This window comes from Narcine bancroftii, chromosome 1, assembly GCF_036971445.1.
Source record: "Narcine bancroftii isolate sNarBan1 chromosome 1, sNarBan1.hap1, whole genome shotgun sequence".
Lineage (NCBI taxonomy): Eukaryota > Metazoa > Chordata > Chondrichthyes > Torpediniformes > Narcinidae > Narcine > Narcine bancroftii.
In genome coordinates, this window is record NC_091469.1 from 221,817,464 (window position 1) to 221,831,982 (window position 14,519).

The 14,519-nt window shown below is 38.5% G+C and overlaps 1 protein-coding gene across 10 annotated transcripts in view; it reads right to left on the reverse strand.

Moving 5' to 3' along the window:
- The window catches only part of arb2a (ARB2 cotranscriptional regulator A), a 502,663-nt gene that overhangs the window by 211,854 nt on the left and 276,290 nt on the right, over nt 1-14,519 (reverse strand). For all 10 annotated transcript variants that reach the window (XR_011342262.1, XR_011342261.1, XR_011342259.1 and 7 more), the window contains exon 8: nt 6,096-6,215. Coding sequence is in view for 7 of the 10 variants with exons in the window: in XM_069891524.1 (XP_069747625.1) it covers nt 6,096-6,215 (120 nt within the window). In the remaining 3 variants the exon portion in view is untranslated. The remainder of the gene's footprint in view (nt 1-6,095; nt 6,216-14,519) is intronic.

The following is a 14,519-nucleotide window of genomic DNA, read 5'->3' on the forward strand; positions in this document are numbered from 1 at the left end:
GAAAGACATCAATATAAAAAAACTGATTTACAAAGTATATCTAAAAGGGGAAAAGGTATACTATCTTAAAATGATTAATTGTGAAGCCCATTAATGCAAAGTCATAATAATACATCAATGTCAGCTTTTTTTAAGTTTCTTTGTGACAGATATTAGATGTGCTCGTGGATGCATTATGTCATGCCATTCAACCATTCAGTTCCTGCAGTGCAAGAAGTCTTGAGAACTCATTCTTCTTACCACCCTCTTTTCCTGAAAAAAAAACTTTATAACTTTGTATTTGCTGGTTACTTCTTAACCCAAGACCAAGGTGTCATGTGGAAGATTTTAGGCCTTCTATTGGAATAAATTCACAGGCTCAAGAGACCTTCACCCTCTTGCCCCAAGGTCAGATGTCAAGCTTTGCTTTGAGACATCTGGATGCATTATAGTGAAGAACAAAAGTGAAGAAAATATCCACCAGTGTGACAAGAGACACAGACACAAGGGATGTCATACTGGTCATCCACTGCCCTTCATTTCAGACTTTAGGTGGCAAGACTTTGTAATTGTTCAGTTTCAGGACAAACATCATTTACCATATCCATAGGCAACATCAATACTTCAATGACTAAAAGGTCAATCATCTTAGTCTCCATATCAAAACTACAATATGTTTTTCATTCCACCTCGCAGTAATGCTTTTCTGAAACATTGCTGAGCCCAAATAGTATAAATGCTAAGTAATTCTTGGTAAACATCTAACTTGTTTGCTTCAACATCAAATGATATATATTTATACCAAAGAATAAATAGAGGTTTGTACTTAATTTCAACCTTTCTGAAAGACTCCTTGGCTCTGAAATTAAATAGTAACATCGGGTCAATTCTGTCTTCCTTTCTTTTTTTTTCTATATGTACAATAAAGTTAACAAATTTGCACAATTTTTCCTTTGAATTACTTCCTTTACTTGTTGACTATACACTGTTGTAATAAGCTATATTTAGCATAAAATAAAATTACATTTCACCTGCCTGAGACAAACTAATATTATTACCATCTGGAGATTATGCTTCACAAAGTTTGAAAAAATATTGCAAACAGATTAAAGATAATCTCTGAATTTCAGAACTTTATTTTAAAAAGTATTCCTCATTTTATAATGAGCAAATAAATTTCAGACTGTGCTAATTTCACTCTTAGGACTAGTTGAGGGGAAAGGAGTTAGTTGAAAAAGACTGAGTTATGAGGTCAAAGTAGTGTGCACGGTCTAAATACAAAGGCACTGACAAAGGAGGCTTTGGCAGGAAGACCAAGTGGTGACAAAGTGAAGTCTTTTACTTTTAAACCTCATAATAACTTAAGGGGAAGAATAACAGTTAGCAGACAAGCAAGTTCTTCCTGTGAAAAGCAAGAGATCAAGAAGAAGTCAGGAATCAGCGCAGATTTACAAGGTTAGTTCCATGGTAGGTGTCCTACTGCAGTTCCTCTCAGATGGATTTACTGCGGCTTATACAGGAGGCAGAAATTATTATACATGGGAGATTCACAGCCAGGTAGTAAGCCTGGCAATGTTGGTGGGCAAGCTTCAAAATCTGGGCCTCTATACTTCCCTTTGCAGCTGGATTCCTAACTTCCTTATTGGAAGACCACAGTCAATACGGATCAGTTAGGGTTAGGGTTAGGGTTAGGGTTCAGAAAGCTGTGAAGAAGGCTAATGGCATGTTGGCTTTCATAAAGAGGGGATTGGAGTATAGGAACAGAGACGCCCTTCTGCAGTTGTACAGGGCCCTGGTGAGACCCCACCTGGAGTATTGCATCCAGTTCTGGTCTCCAATTTTGAGGAAGGACATACTAGCAGCGCAGATTTACAAGGTTAGTTCCATGGATGGCGGGGTTGACATATGCTGAAAGACTAGAAAAACTGGACTTGTATCCGATGGAGTTTAGAAGGACGAGGGGGGATATGATTGAGGTATACAAAATTATCAGGGGGATAGACAGGGTGAAGTCGGATTACTTGTTCCCAATGATGGGGGAGACGAGGACTAGAGGGCATAGTTTAAGAATACAGGGTAGGCCCTTTAGGACGGAGATGAGAAAACATTTTTTTTACCCAGAGAACTGTGAATCTGTGGAATGCTCTGCCACAGAGGGTGGTAGAGGCAGATTCGCTGATTATGTTCAAAAGAGAGTTAGATAAGACTCTAGTGGGCAAAGGAGTTAAGGGTTATGGGGATAAGGCTGGAAAGGGGTACTGATGGTAGTGATCAGCCATGATCTGTAAAATGGCGGTGCTGGCTCGACGGGCCGAAGGGCCTACTCCAGCTCTTATTATCTATTGTCTATTTCCTCCTCACTGACAATAAACTCACTCGAGGATGCGTGTTTAACCCATTCCTCTACTCTATCTACACCCATGAATATATGGCGAGGCACAATTGAAATACCATCTACAAATATGTTAATAACACCACGGTTGTTGGCAGAATCATATATGGCAATGAGAAAGCGTACAGGAGCGAGACAGATCAGCTAGTTGAGTGGTGTCACAGTAAACTTGCACTCAACGTCAATAAAACTAAAGAATTGATTGTGGACTTCAGGAAGGGAAAGTCAGGAGAATACAAACCAGCTCTCATTAAGGGGACAGCAGTTGGAGAGGATAAGGAACTTCAGATTTTTGGGTGCCCAAATCTCTGAAGACTTATCCTGGGACCATCATGTTGATGCAATTATGAAGAAGGCATGCCAGCACCCTTATTTTGTTTGGAGTTTGAGGAGATTTGATATGTCTCCAAATTTCTACAGATGTACCGTGGAGAGAATTCTAACGGGCTGCATTACCGTCTGGTATTCGAGGTGCCAATGCACAGGATAGGAACAGACTAAAGAGGGTTGTAAACTCAGCTAGCGCCATCATAAGCATGAGTCGTCCCTCCATTAATGACATATTTAAGATGCCTCAAAAAGCATCTATCATCAAGGTCATGTCCTTTTCTCATCAGGGAGGAGGTACAGGAGCCTGAAGACACACACTCAATGTTACAAAAACAGCTTCTTTCCCTCCACCATCAATTTCTGAATGGACTTTGAACCTATAGACACAACCTCACTTTCATTCTTTTATTTTTAAAATCTTGTATTTACAAAATTGTAATTTAGAGTAATTTTTTCACATTGCTCTGCACCATACTGCTGTCACACAACAAATTTCATGACACATGCTCAGAACAATAAAGCTGATTCTGAACACAGACTCCCCTATAGGAGGTATGCAAGGTAGTTTTATGAAACAAGCTGGCTAAGGAAGCAGTAGAGGTGCTACAGTTATAATATTCAAAGGAACTTGGATGGCTACTTGAATAGAAATGAAGCAGCGAGATAAGAGCCTATTGTGAGAAAAGGGGATTCATGGAGATAAGCTTCATGTTTGTCAGGGACAAGTTGGGCTGAAGGCTCCTTTCTGTGCTATACATCTTAATGACTCGATAAGAAGCTTGTTTGCACATGAAAGTGGGAAAGCCATGCCATTCAATAGTAAAAAAAGCACCAAAAACTCTCACATTCCTCAGATCGAGTGTCTGAGCTGATAGCGATCACCCAAGAAATTTGTGTTCTGATCTCCATAACATGATTGTAATGGTCAGAAATTACTACCTATGCCATTGGTAGCTTAATATAAATACATAGTCCTTAAATTCTTTTGCAGATATCAGAGAATGCACTGTGACACAGCTGGAGTATACCACAGTAGTTGATGGTGGAAGGTGGTAGGGAATGAGCGCCCATGATTTTCAGACATATTCTGCATGTTAATGATGCAAGCGCTTGGAAATCTGAAGGGTGTTGAGGGATTCTTCCGAAATTAGTGCAAGCAGTAAAGCCATTGCTTCTGGTTCTAGCCATGTCCTGAGCTGCCCTTGTCGAAAGTAGGTGCAGAGATCAAGGTGGAGCCAAAAATTCTTTCTCATGATCCTTGTTCCTCTCTCTGAAGAAAGGAGATGAACTTGACTCTGTCTTGCCACAATACTAGACTGAGTTAAAGTCCTAGACGAACCTCACACATGTTGTTTTCAGCAAACCAGGCATGTTGTAACAGGCTACAGATCAAAATCACGCAGGATCGCAGACAACAATGCATTCCTCCCCCACAAATTCAATGGATTCTATGTCTGCTTTGAACTCAAAGTTCAGTGGGCTGTTGCCTCATGTGTGCCTGTACCTTCGCATATCATCACAGACATCAGATCGGCCTTCCTGAGAATAAACCCGCAGAAAGTGAATGAACCAGCTGGAGACCCCAACCATGTCCTGAGAATCTGTGCCAATCAGCTGGCAGAAGTAATCACTCACTTCTCCTTACTATAATCTGAAGTTCCCACTTACTTCAATAAGCTTACTGCCATCCCAATGGCAAAGCAAAAGAAGACATGTCTTAGTGACACCATCTAGTCATCAATGAAGTGCTTCAAGTGACCGATCATGGCTTACATCAAGTCTAGCTTCTCAAACAACTTAAATCCCAGAGACATAGATTAATCCAGCATGAAAACAGGGCATTTCACCCAGCTCACCCATGTTGACCAAGGTGCCTACCTGGACTAGTCACATTTGCTTGTTTCTAAACCTTTCCTATTGTTGTACCTCAACAAATGTCTTTGAAATGTTGTAAATGTACCCATCTCCACCACTTCCTTTGGCAGCATATTTCACATTCCATCAACCTCTATATGAAAAACTTGCCTCTCAGGTCTCCCTTGAACCTTTCCTCTCTTATTTTTAACCTCTGCCCTTTAGTTTCAGACTCCCCTACACTGGAGGGTGAAAAAAACAATAACTACCTACTGTATCTAAGATAATCATGGTTATATAAACCTTCATAAGGTCATCCTGCACTTCCTTTGCTCTAGGGTAAATACCAGTCTTTCCTTATAACACAAGCTTTCCATACCAGATAATATCCTTGAGAACCTTATCCACACCAACTCTCAAAACTTAATAACATCTTTCCTTTAGCATGGCAACTAGAACTGCATACAATATTCCAAGTACTGCCACATCAATGTCTTATACCACTGTAATAATAACATCCTAATTCTTGTACACCGTGCCTTGGCTGCCATATACCTTCTTCACACCCTGTCTACCTGTGTTGCTACTGTCAGGGAACTTGGACTCTCTGTCCTACAACACTTGGTATATGCTACCCTGATTTTACGTTTCAAGATCCATTGACTCGCACTTGTTTAAGTTAATTCCAACTGCTATTCTGCACCCAGCTGAAATTAAAACTAAACAAAAAATTGAAACTCAACAAAATAAAATTGGCAGGAAAAGAAAGCAAATGAAAAAGACAAATAAAAACATTTCACTGTCTAAACATGTAGCAAATAAAGTATATTCTCTAAATACACTATTTTCAAAATGCCAAGTTTTTCATCCACATGAAATACTATATATTGCAATGTTCTCAATGGTCTTTCCCTGTCACTTTAAAAAAAATTAAGCCATGACTGCGACCATTTTAATAGTTATCATCTATTAAAACGTCTATTAAAATGTCAATTAAACAGTCAAGTCTGCAGACACTGTTCTGTAGTGCATTACGCAAAGTGCTAGAGAAACACATTAAAGGTACGAGCAAAAACCAGGCAGTGCTCAGGTCCAAAATGTTGGCTACACTTTGTTTCCTGCAGATGCTCTGTGACCTGTTGACCTTCTCCTGCATTTCCAGGTATTGCATTAAAATGTCTGATTGTAAAAATGAGTTACTTTTTCAATTAGGTACCTGAGATTTGTTTCCTAAATACATTTAAAACATAAAGTAGGAAATGCTGAAGGCAATTCCAAACCTGATTTCATATTACACATAAAATTAAGATATTGTCTACTTTTCTTCTAAAAAGAATCCAAGTAAATACCCATTTGTCTAGTGTTTCAATGATTAAGAACAAAAATGAATAATGATTTAGAATGAGTCAGCATGAGATGGACATGGTGAAAATTTAGAATGGTTTTAAATTGTTTAAATATGCTGGAAGGCTTAAGATATGTGGAGAACAAAAAAAAAACATGCTTTGGTCCCATCTGGTAATAAATAAAAAGTACTTACTAATTCCAAAAACACCAGGCCTCCATAACTGTGGGCAACAAAAACCACATTCTTAGCAGAAGATGTAGAAATGAAATGATCCCAGACGTAGAGGGCATGCTCTTCAGGTGTACTGTTATCCTGCAAAAAGGAAGAAAAGGTAAATTCATAGAGGAATCTCGTGGCAGCTTGATTCAAGAAAATAAATATTGCTTGGTTCCATTTTAAAATAATTGAGACAGAAGCCAGTTAACTATCGAAATTTATTCTGATGAGAAATATGAATAGAATTACGGACGTGTCAAATATAAAAGGAAATTATTCACATTAAAGTAATTATGCCAATTTTCTGATTGGATAAATCTTTGGTTCCAATCTTCTGTCCTTGCACTATTTCCTGAAAACAAAATTGATTTACTGTATTATTTTCATTGTTGCTTTAATAGAACAGTCCGCATGCCTTCACTAATCAGGAATTTAAGCCATTTAAATTATAAGAGAAGGGAATGAGTGATGTTCAGTGCAGTTGAACTTGCACAGCAGGATGATAGGGAATTTTATCTGTCATGATAAGCTGACTTTGGAGTGTTAGGTTTGTACGAAAATTATGATGCACAGAGAGTCACTTAATTTGAATTCTTCACAATTCTGAATACACATTGAAACAGCACTCAGTTGCAAGGGTGAAATGGCATGAGGATCCAGCGAAGCGTAGAATAGCTCCTGCCAGCTAGGATTTATCCTTTTGGGACTGTTTTTGAGACTTGATGAGCTGAATGGCCTTCTCTACCATGAAAAATAGAAAAATAAAGCTTTTTTTGCAGCTTACCATTCGGGGAAAAACACTGCATGCACGAGCAGGGTTTTCTCTCGGGTGGGATAATCAGAATTTCAGCAGGCAGAATCAAGAAAGTAATATTAAATAAAACAGGAGATGCTTGAAATAAGCATCAGAACAAATGAAAAGAGAACTTTTCTGATTTTGGAGCACACCATTCTATTTTGTGCTCGAAAATATACTCTTCCACTAAAAGAATGGGTCCCAGCTGATTGTAAAAACTCAGTGTAACCAGGCCCTCCCTGAGTATGTCACTCAGAGGCATTGCTCTCAGGCTCAGGAAATGTTTAAATTGAATTTTGAAAACTTCAAGCATCATTAACAAATAAAAATACTATTAATAACATTGAACTTATTTTTAAATAAATTTAAGATCATTCAGAAGCTTTAAACAATTAAACACACTAATGCATTGGACTGAATTAAGTAAGGGTATTCATGGTTTAATTCTTCTGACTGCTTTCTTTGGACAGATTCCCTGCCTAACCGCTATGAAATATGAGGAAGCCGATGCTGCCCCACTGGGTGTCATGACTCCATCAGCATGGTGCAAATGTTCTGGGATCAGCAGAGCTGGGGAAGGCTAGGATTTTGTCCACATTTCTTCAATTTACTCAATGAAAGGATTTGATATTAGGACACTTAAAGAATAAGAAAAAATGAGCAGAGCCCATAGGGATTTATTAAAGGGAAAATCATATTTGACAAATCTAGTGCAGCTCTTTGAGGACCTTACTAATAGGAAGATGAGGGGTAATTACTAGATGGGGTGAATTTAGTTTGTCATAAGGCTTGCTGAATAAAGGTAGGATATATATATATATATATATATATATATATAGAATGTAATATCCTTAGGTGAACTACAAGTTGATTAATGGATGGAAAACAAAGAGTTGGGTTCTTCTGACTTGGTAGGCTTTGACTAGAGGAAAACTGCAGGTATTGGTGTTCGGCACAATGAATCACAATCGATATCAATGATTTGGCTGAAGGTGGCTCAGCAAATACTGCTGTTGCCTCAAGATCCAGCAACCTTGGTTTAACGTTGACTTCTATCTGCAGCTTATCTGCATCTCTCCCTGTGACCACATCAGTCTCTCACTGGGACCCCTGGTTGTCCTCCCACATCACAAAAGTGAGCAGTTGCTAGACTAATACCCTGAGGTAAATGATCCTTAGTGTAGGTGTGTAGAGGGTGTTGATGCGATGTAAAAGAGGAAAGGTTACAAGGAAAGATGTACAGTGTATTTGGGCAATATGGGCTCTTGGGCCAGAAGGCCCCACAACTGTGCTGTGTCTCTCAATCAATTATACATTATCTATTAAGAAATAGTACAGGAATGGGCTAGATAGGATTCCTCTCTGGCATGGTGTAGACTTGATTGGATGGTTTTCTTCCATGTCAAAGGAAATATGGAAAATATGTAATGGTCCTGGTGATGATTACTTGAAATAAAGTGGGCTTGTAAATAGTGAGAAGATGCAGTATGCTTTCAGAAGATGTTGGTAAGCAGAGCAACCACAGATTACATGGAGTACAATGTGCAAAAATGTGAGCTCAGGAAAACAGAAAATACAACATTCTTAACGATCTCAACTGTGTAGAAAAGGTGGAGGATATTTTCTCTGTCTGAGTCATTGGGAGTTATAGTTTCAAAATTAAGGTGTCGGCCATTTCGGATAGAAATGAGAAAATATTCCCTCACTGAAAGAGTGGTGAGTCTTTGAAGGCTTTAGCAGGTCAATCATTTGTTGTACCAAAAAAAAATTAAATAGAATTTCACAGGTGCATGGTGTTGTACCATTGGAAAGTTCCTTGTAACCATCCAAACAAATAACATTCCCTCAATATCTTACTTCAACAGTAGTAAGAAGTTTTCTTACTCAAATTTGATTTGATGCCATTACACTCCTTAAGGTCTTGCATCAGTTCTTTCAAGATTCCAAGAACCACTCCCTTCCACTGGTACATCACTACCCCATCTCTCAATGAGTATGTTCTACTTATTGAATGTAACTAGTGCTTGAAAGCCTGATTTGTAATGTTATTTTTTTGTTTTAACAAAATCAAGACTTACCTCTTTATAGCAAAGTATGTATTAAATTGCATTGTCAATTTTCACATTGGTTTTTAATTCACTGCCATTTTAACAATTAATTTTTGATTAATACTGGGCCTATTTATTATTTCAGGCATTCATTTCTCATATTTCATTCTTGTTTTCCTGAAATCAGTCTTAAATTATTTTCTGACTTTTTCATCCAGTGTCTTTTCGTTTTTGTAATTTTCATCCATCAGTACATTGAGATGCAGAATCATGTTGCCAAATACGAAATTCAGAGAGTCTATTATCCAAAACTTTGCTGAGTCATCTTCTCAACTAACTTCCACCACCTAAAAGAAAGCTGACTTCCATTTGAGCTCACGTGCCATTATAGGAAAGATAAAAACATTCTTCACAGTACGGATTACTGCTGAATAAATAGAAAAATCAGTATTAGCCCTTTCTCCTTCAGCCTATCCTCCCATCCACGACAGCAATTGTTTGGGATAGGCTCACCTAGTCCCAATGAAATTGTATATTGATTGTTAAGGGAGGGTAAAACATAAATATTGCATGTACATATTAGGCCTATGAGAAAAATGTATGATTAATCAAAGAGTAAATTTATTGTTTAAATCAATTAGCAACCCGGAAGTAATTAATACTTGTGGGTCAGACCACATAGCTGTTACTTTCCTGCCTTGCTCCCCCAAACATATCTTGTCTTCTTAAACGCTACTCCTGTTACATAACTCATGGCCCTGCTAAAAAGTTTTCAAAGGCACTTACAGCGGCTCCAAATATTGAGCCGTCCCCCGCCCGCCTCAACACTGAGGAACTTAGTACCACCTGTTCTTCTATCCTGAATGCTGTAGCCCCACTTAAAGTGAAAAACTCTAAGCTTAAGACTGCGCCTTGGGTTAATAATACCACTAAAGCCCTGAGGAAGGAGTGCAGGATAGCTGAACGAAAGTGGAAGTGGAATAAACTACAAATTTCCTTTGAAATTCTGAAAAACAAGCTGTACATCTACCAGAAAGCAGTAAAAGCCAAAAGAACAAAATATTTCGCCAACCAAATTTGCAACAACTCCCATAATCTTGTCTTGTTCAGTACCATCAGCTCAGTCATTGATCCCACACCCATTACCAACACTGATGCACCTCTTACCAAATGCAAAGAATTTTAAAAAATCTTCATAAATTGACAACATCAGGATAAACATTTCCCCCCACCCCCCACCCCCTGTAACCTAACTGTACCACAGTTCTGTTCATCCAACCTGGACTGCTTTAGGCCCATCACACTACCCACCCTTAGAAAGTTTGTGTCCTCCATGAAACCTATAACCTGCCCTCTCGACATTAGCCCTACTCCCCTCGTGAAGAATGTTTCAACACAGCCGGTCCAAGCATCCTCTATTATTAACAGTTCCCTGGCCACTGGTACTGGTCCAATTTGTTTCAAGTGTGTTGTGGTCCAGCCCCTCCTGAAAAAAAACCCAACTTAGACCCCACTACACCTAAAAATTAAAGACCTGTGTGACAGTGTATAATATGTTTTTGGGAGATAAATTGGGGCAGGCTTTTTAGTGTAGGTCACATACAAATACTTTAAAACAGATCTTATTTAAAATAGTGGAGCTTTGCTCATGCTAGACATATTGGGGCTAACAGCCTTTGCAAACGCTTGGAGAGTACCCAATGGACTTCACTAATGGATTGGAGTTTACAAAAAGGAAACAGATGTAAGAACTTGTCAGAGCCTCAGAATGTCTGGAGGGGAATTTGCTGTTCTAAGAGGGTCATGCGGTTTTGCAAGCAGAGAGAGCCAAACAGGCTTTCACTAAGAGAGAGTGTAGCAGACAGACAGAGATCAGTTCTACAGTGTTATAGTCAGCAGCAGCAGCTAGGACTGGAACAGGACAAGCTGGCAAGCTTGTGGAAAAACCCCATTTGGAAGATGGATTGTGAGTGCTTGGTTCAGCCTGGTCAAAGCCCTGGTGGTTCATGCAATAGGAGAGGACTGGGTATCTAATGTTTCACTTGAAATAAGAGAAAAAAGAAGGAATTCTGTGGTGACCTGAAAGAAAGAGGTTATCATCTGGAGAACCCTGAGGAGGCAAGTTTCTTCGGCAAGACACTAAAGTGGCTGATGGAAGTAAATTAGTTGTGGGTGTCCAGCGTATAACAAATATCTCTCTGAAAACCGACAAGAACCTTCCTGAGCAGTAACCATTTACCTTTCAAGCTCAAAGCCTGGTGAACTTTATAAATGTTAAATTCTATGCATTGTATAAGAATTCCCTGCAACTAGTGAACTTGGAGGAATGAGAAGTGAGATTGGACTGTGAACCAAAGAACTTTTCTAAACTTACACACATATTACATACTCATGCACTTAGAATTAGAAGGGGGTTAAGTTAAGTTAGTTAAGTCAATAGTGATAAGTTAAAGTATGATTCTGTTTTCATGTTTAAAGATAATTAAAAGCAACTTCTGTTTAAGTAACCATTTGTCTTGGTGAATATCTATTGCTTTTGGGTTTTGGGGTTCTCTGCGCTCGTAACACCTGTTTCTAAACTTCCATTCTTGCCAAAGGTCCTTGAAAGGTTGTTCTTAGCTAATTGTTGCCCTATATACATCAAAACAATATATCGGAAAGATTTCACAGGTTATAAGGCCCACCATAGCACTGAATTGGCCTTATGAAAAGTGTATTTAGTACCTGCTCCTTTATATTGACTCAGGTGACTCTGGCATTCTAATTGTCCAGGAAATTACTTCAGCATTTGATACTATGGATCATGCTATTTTAATAGACTGTCTTCAGTGTGGGATCAGAGTCAATGGCATGGCCTTGGACTAGTTTAAATAATATCTTAATGATAGGACTTTTTCAGTTAATATGGGTAGTAAATTTTCATTTTCCTCAACTACCTTTTCCTGCAGGGTCCCACAAGGGTCTATTCTAGGCCCCATTCTCTTTTCTTTATATATGCTTCCCCTTGGTCATAACATTCAAAAACATAGCATCTTTTTCCACTGCTATCTCCCCTTGAAATCTAATGACTAATCAAAAATAGCCAGCCTCACTAAATGTCTAGAGAACATAAGGTATTGGATGGCTCAAAACTTCTTACAGCTAACGAAGGCAAATTTGAGGTTATCGTATTTGATTCCCCTAAAGTGAGGATCATATGCATTGTTACAGATGAGGGTTTGAAGGGACTGGACAAGGAGGATTGGATAGAGTCAAGACATAAGGGAAAAACAGGATGAAACACTACCAAGTGATATTGTGCCAAATACTGGAAGCTGGAACAGCAGGCTCCAGAGTTTCAAGTACTGCATCTACACGTTTAAAGGTTCAGGTTGATGCGGCAGCTCTTGAAGCAGAAAAATAAATGAGTCACAATGAATTGGTCTTAGAAGAGCGGGAGGAGTAGATAAGAAGAAGACGGGATCAGCTACGGATAGATAAGGAGCTGCAGGAGGCACAGTTCTAAGGCCAATTTCTGATCAACCTCACCTTTCATCTGCAAATTTCACCTGCAAATCTCTTTCTCTGGCAAAAGCAGATTATCTCCACTTCAACATTAATCAGTTCTTCAAAGTGTCAAGATGTGTGTTACACATCAGACAGCAGTAATAGAAATGAGCCCAGAGGGTGTTATATTTAAAATATTTTTTTAAACATTTTTAATTAGCAATGATATATCATCTCATTTAGTTTATTTACACTTATCTAAACTTAACTAAACCTATCTACACTATTCTCATTTAACCCACAACTATGCACGATAGACCAGTATGTGTATGTGGAATACCCCAAGCCACGACAGCTCAAGGCCAAATTCTCAAAAGGCAGTTCAAAGTTCTGTTTCAGAAATTCAGAGTTGAGATATAGACTTGAAAATGATGTTACACACAGGCTTTAGATGGATGAGACACACAGGCTTTAGATAAAATTAGCAGTTCATGAAGTGGGTGAAGGAGGCCGGGGTGACAGAATGTTGATTAACTCATGAAACCATTGTTGAGTGCTTCCAATTAAATGTCCATTTTGGATAAGTGCCAACCAAAACTTCCCTCTTCTTTGATGTAGGGAGTCAGCTGAATTTAAGAGACTCTCAGTCTAGTCACCATCCATGCGCAGTATTTCTTCTGCAAGTAGAACCCTTTTTGTGGGTCAGTTGAACAAAAGTGACCTTTACTCTTTTGGTCACAAAGTGGTATTATCATTCTTCTATTACAAACAGGAGGAAATCAGAGATTGTCTATATCCACGTATTAGGCCAGTCCAGCACAATATTTCTTCTTCAGAGAGCTGTTTGTTCCTGTGCTGTCTCCTTAAAATTGTCCCCGAACAAAGCTGTGCACTGCTTCTTCAATATGCTGGTCATATGGCCTCTTCAACTGTAATTTCCACGGCTTCTCTTATCATTCTGCAAGTGTATCCAATTTAGGAAAATGTCTTCTCCCAGTCCACAGTCACTTTCCAAAGCCTGCAGACTTTTGTTAAATCTGTTCTCTTAAAATGGCAGTCCCACACAATAAAGTGAAGTGAAAAATGGGAGCATGTAACACTGTGATCATTTTGCTGGATGTTACTCAATTGAAGTTATCCAATTTGAGTGTCTCCTAGCAATATCTTTGAGCCAAGGTCTTATGGCTTGTTAGAGATTACACATGTTAGTTAAGTTTCCTTTATAATCATTTGCAGGATATTAGAATGTTGTTGTTTTCTGTGACTTTTTCAAAAAAATCTGTACTAAAGTCGAGTTGAGTTTTCCAGAATTTATTAAACATTGTTAACATTATTATCAGTTGCTATACATTGTTATAAGTTGTTAAACATTGTTAGGTGGTCAATAAAAAATGTTGGACATTCTAATTCCTAACCATTTCAGAGAACAAAGGAAACTATCATGCGTAATCTCTAACAAGCCACAAGATTTTGGCTCAAAGATGTTGCTAGGAAATACTCAAAAGAAAATGTAAACAATTCCTTGAAAGCCACAAAACAGAATTTGTTTGCGTAAAATACATTTTAACTTTTGCAGACAGGGTGGGAGGAGCTACAGTACAGGTAGCTGTGGAAATCAGTGAGTTTGCAACAAATACTAATTGATTTTTTGTCTCCAAAGATTGACAAAAAGTGGTTCAGAAAGGGGAAAGAAGTGTCAGAAATATTCCATGTGAATTTGAAGGCAGAGAAGTTGATGAAATTACTTAGACCTGCAAAAGTACAATGGACAGCATCAAAACAGACATTAATGTAGCAGAGAAAAAGTCAAGTGACACTGGAGTATAATTGGAACAGGCAGTCTTCCACTGAGCTGGTGAAAAGATAGGCATAGCTACGACCCATGTATGTGCACATAGCTACACTGTGCATTTGGAGAAAATAGGAGGAATCGAAAAAGAAGTTGTCCAGAGTGAGAAGTTCTGTCAAGCAGAAAAAAGTGTTAATGGAGGTAAACTAATCGGATCGAAATTTAAGAAAAAAACAGAGGCCCTCCTGATAGGGAATGAATATGTACAAGCAATGTACATT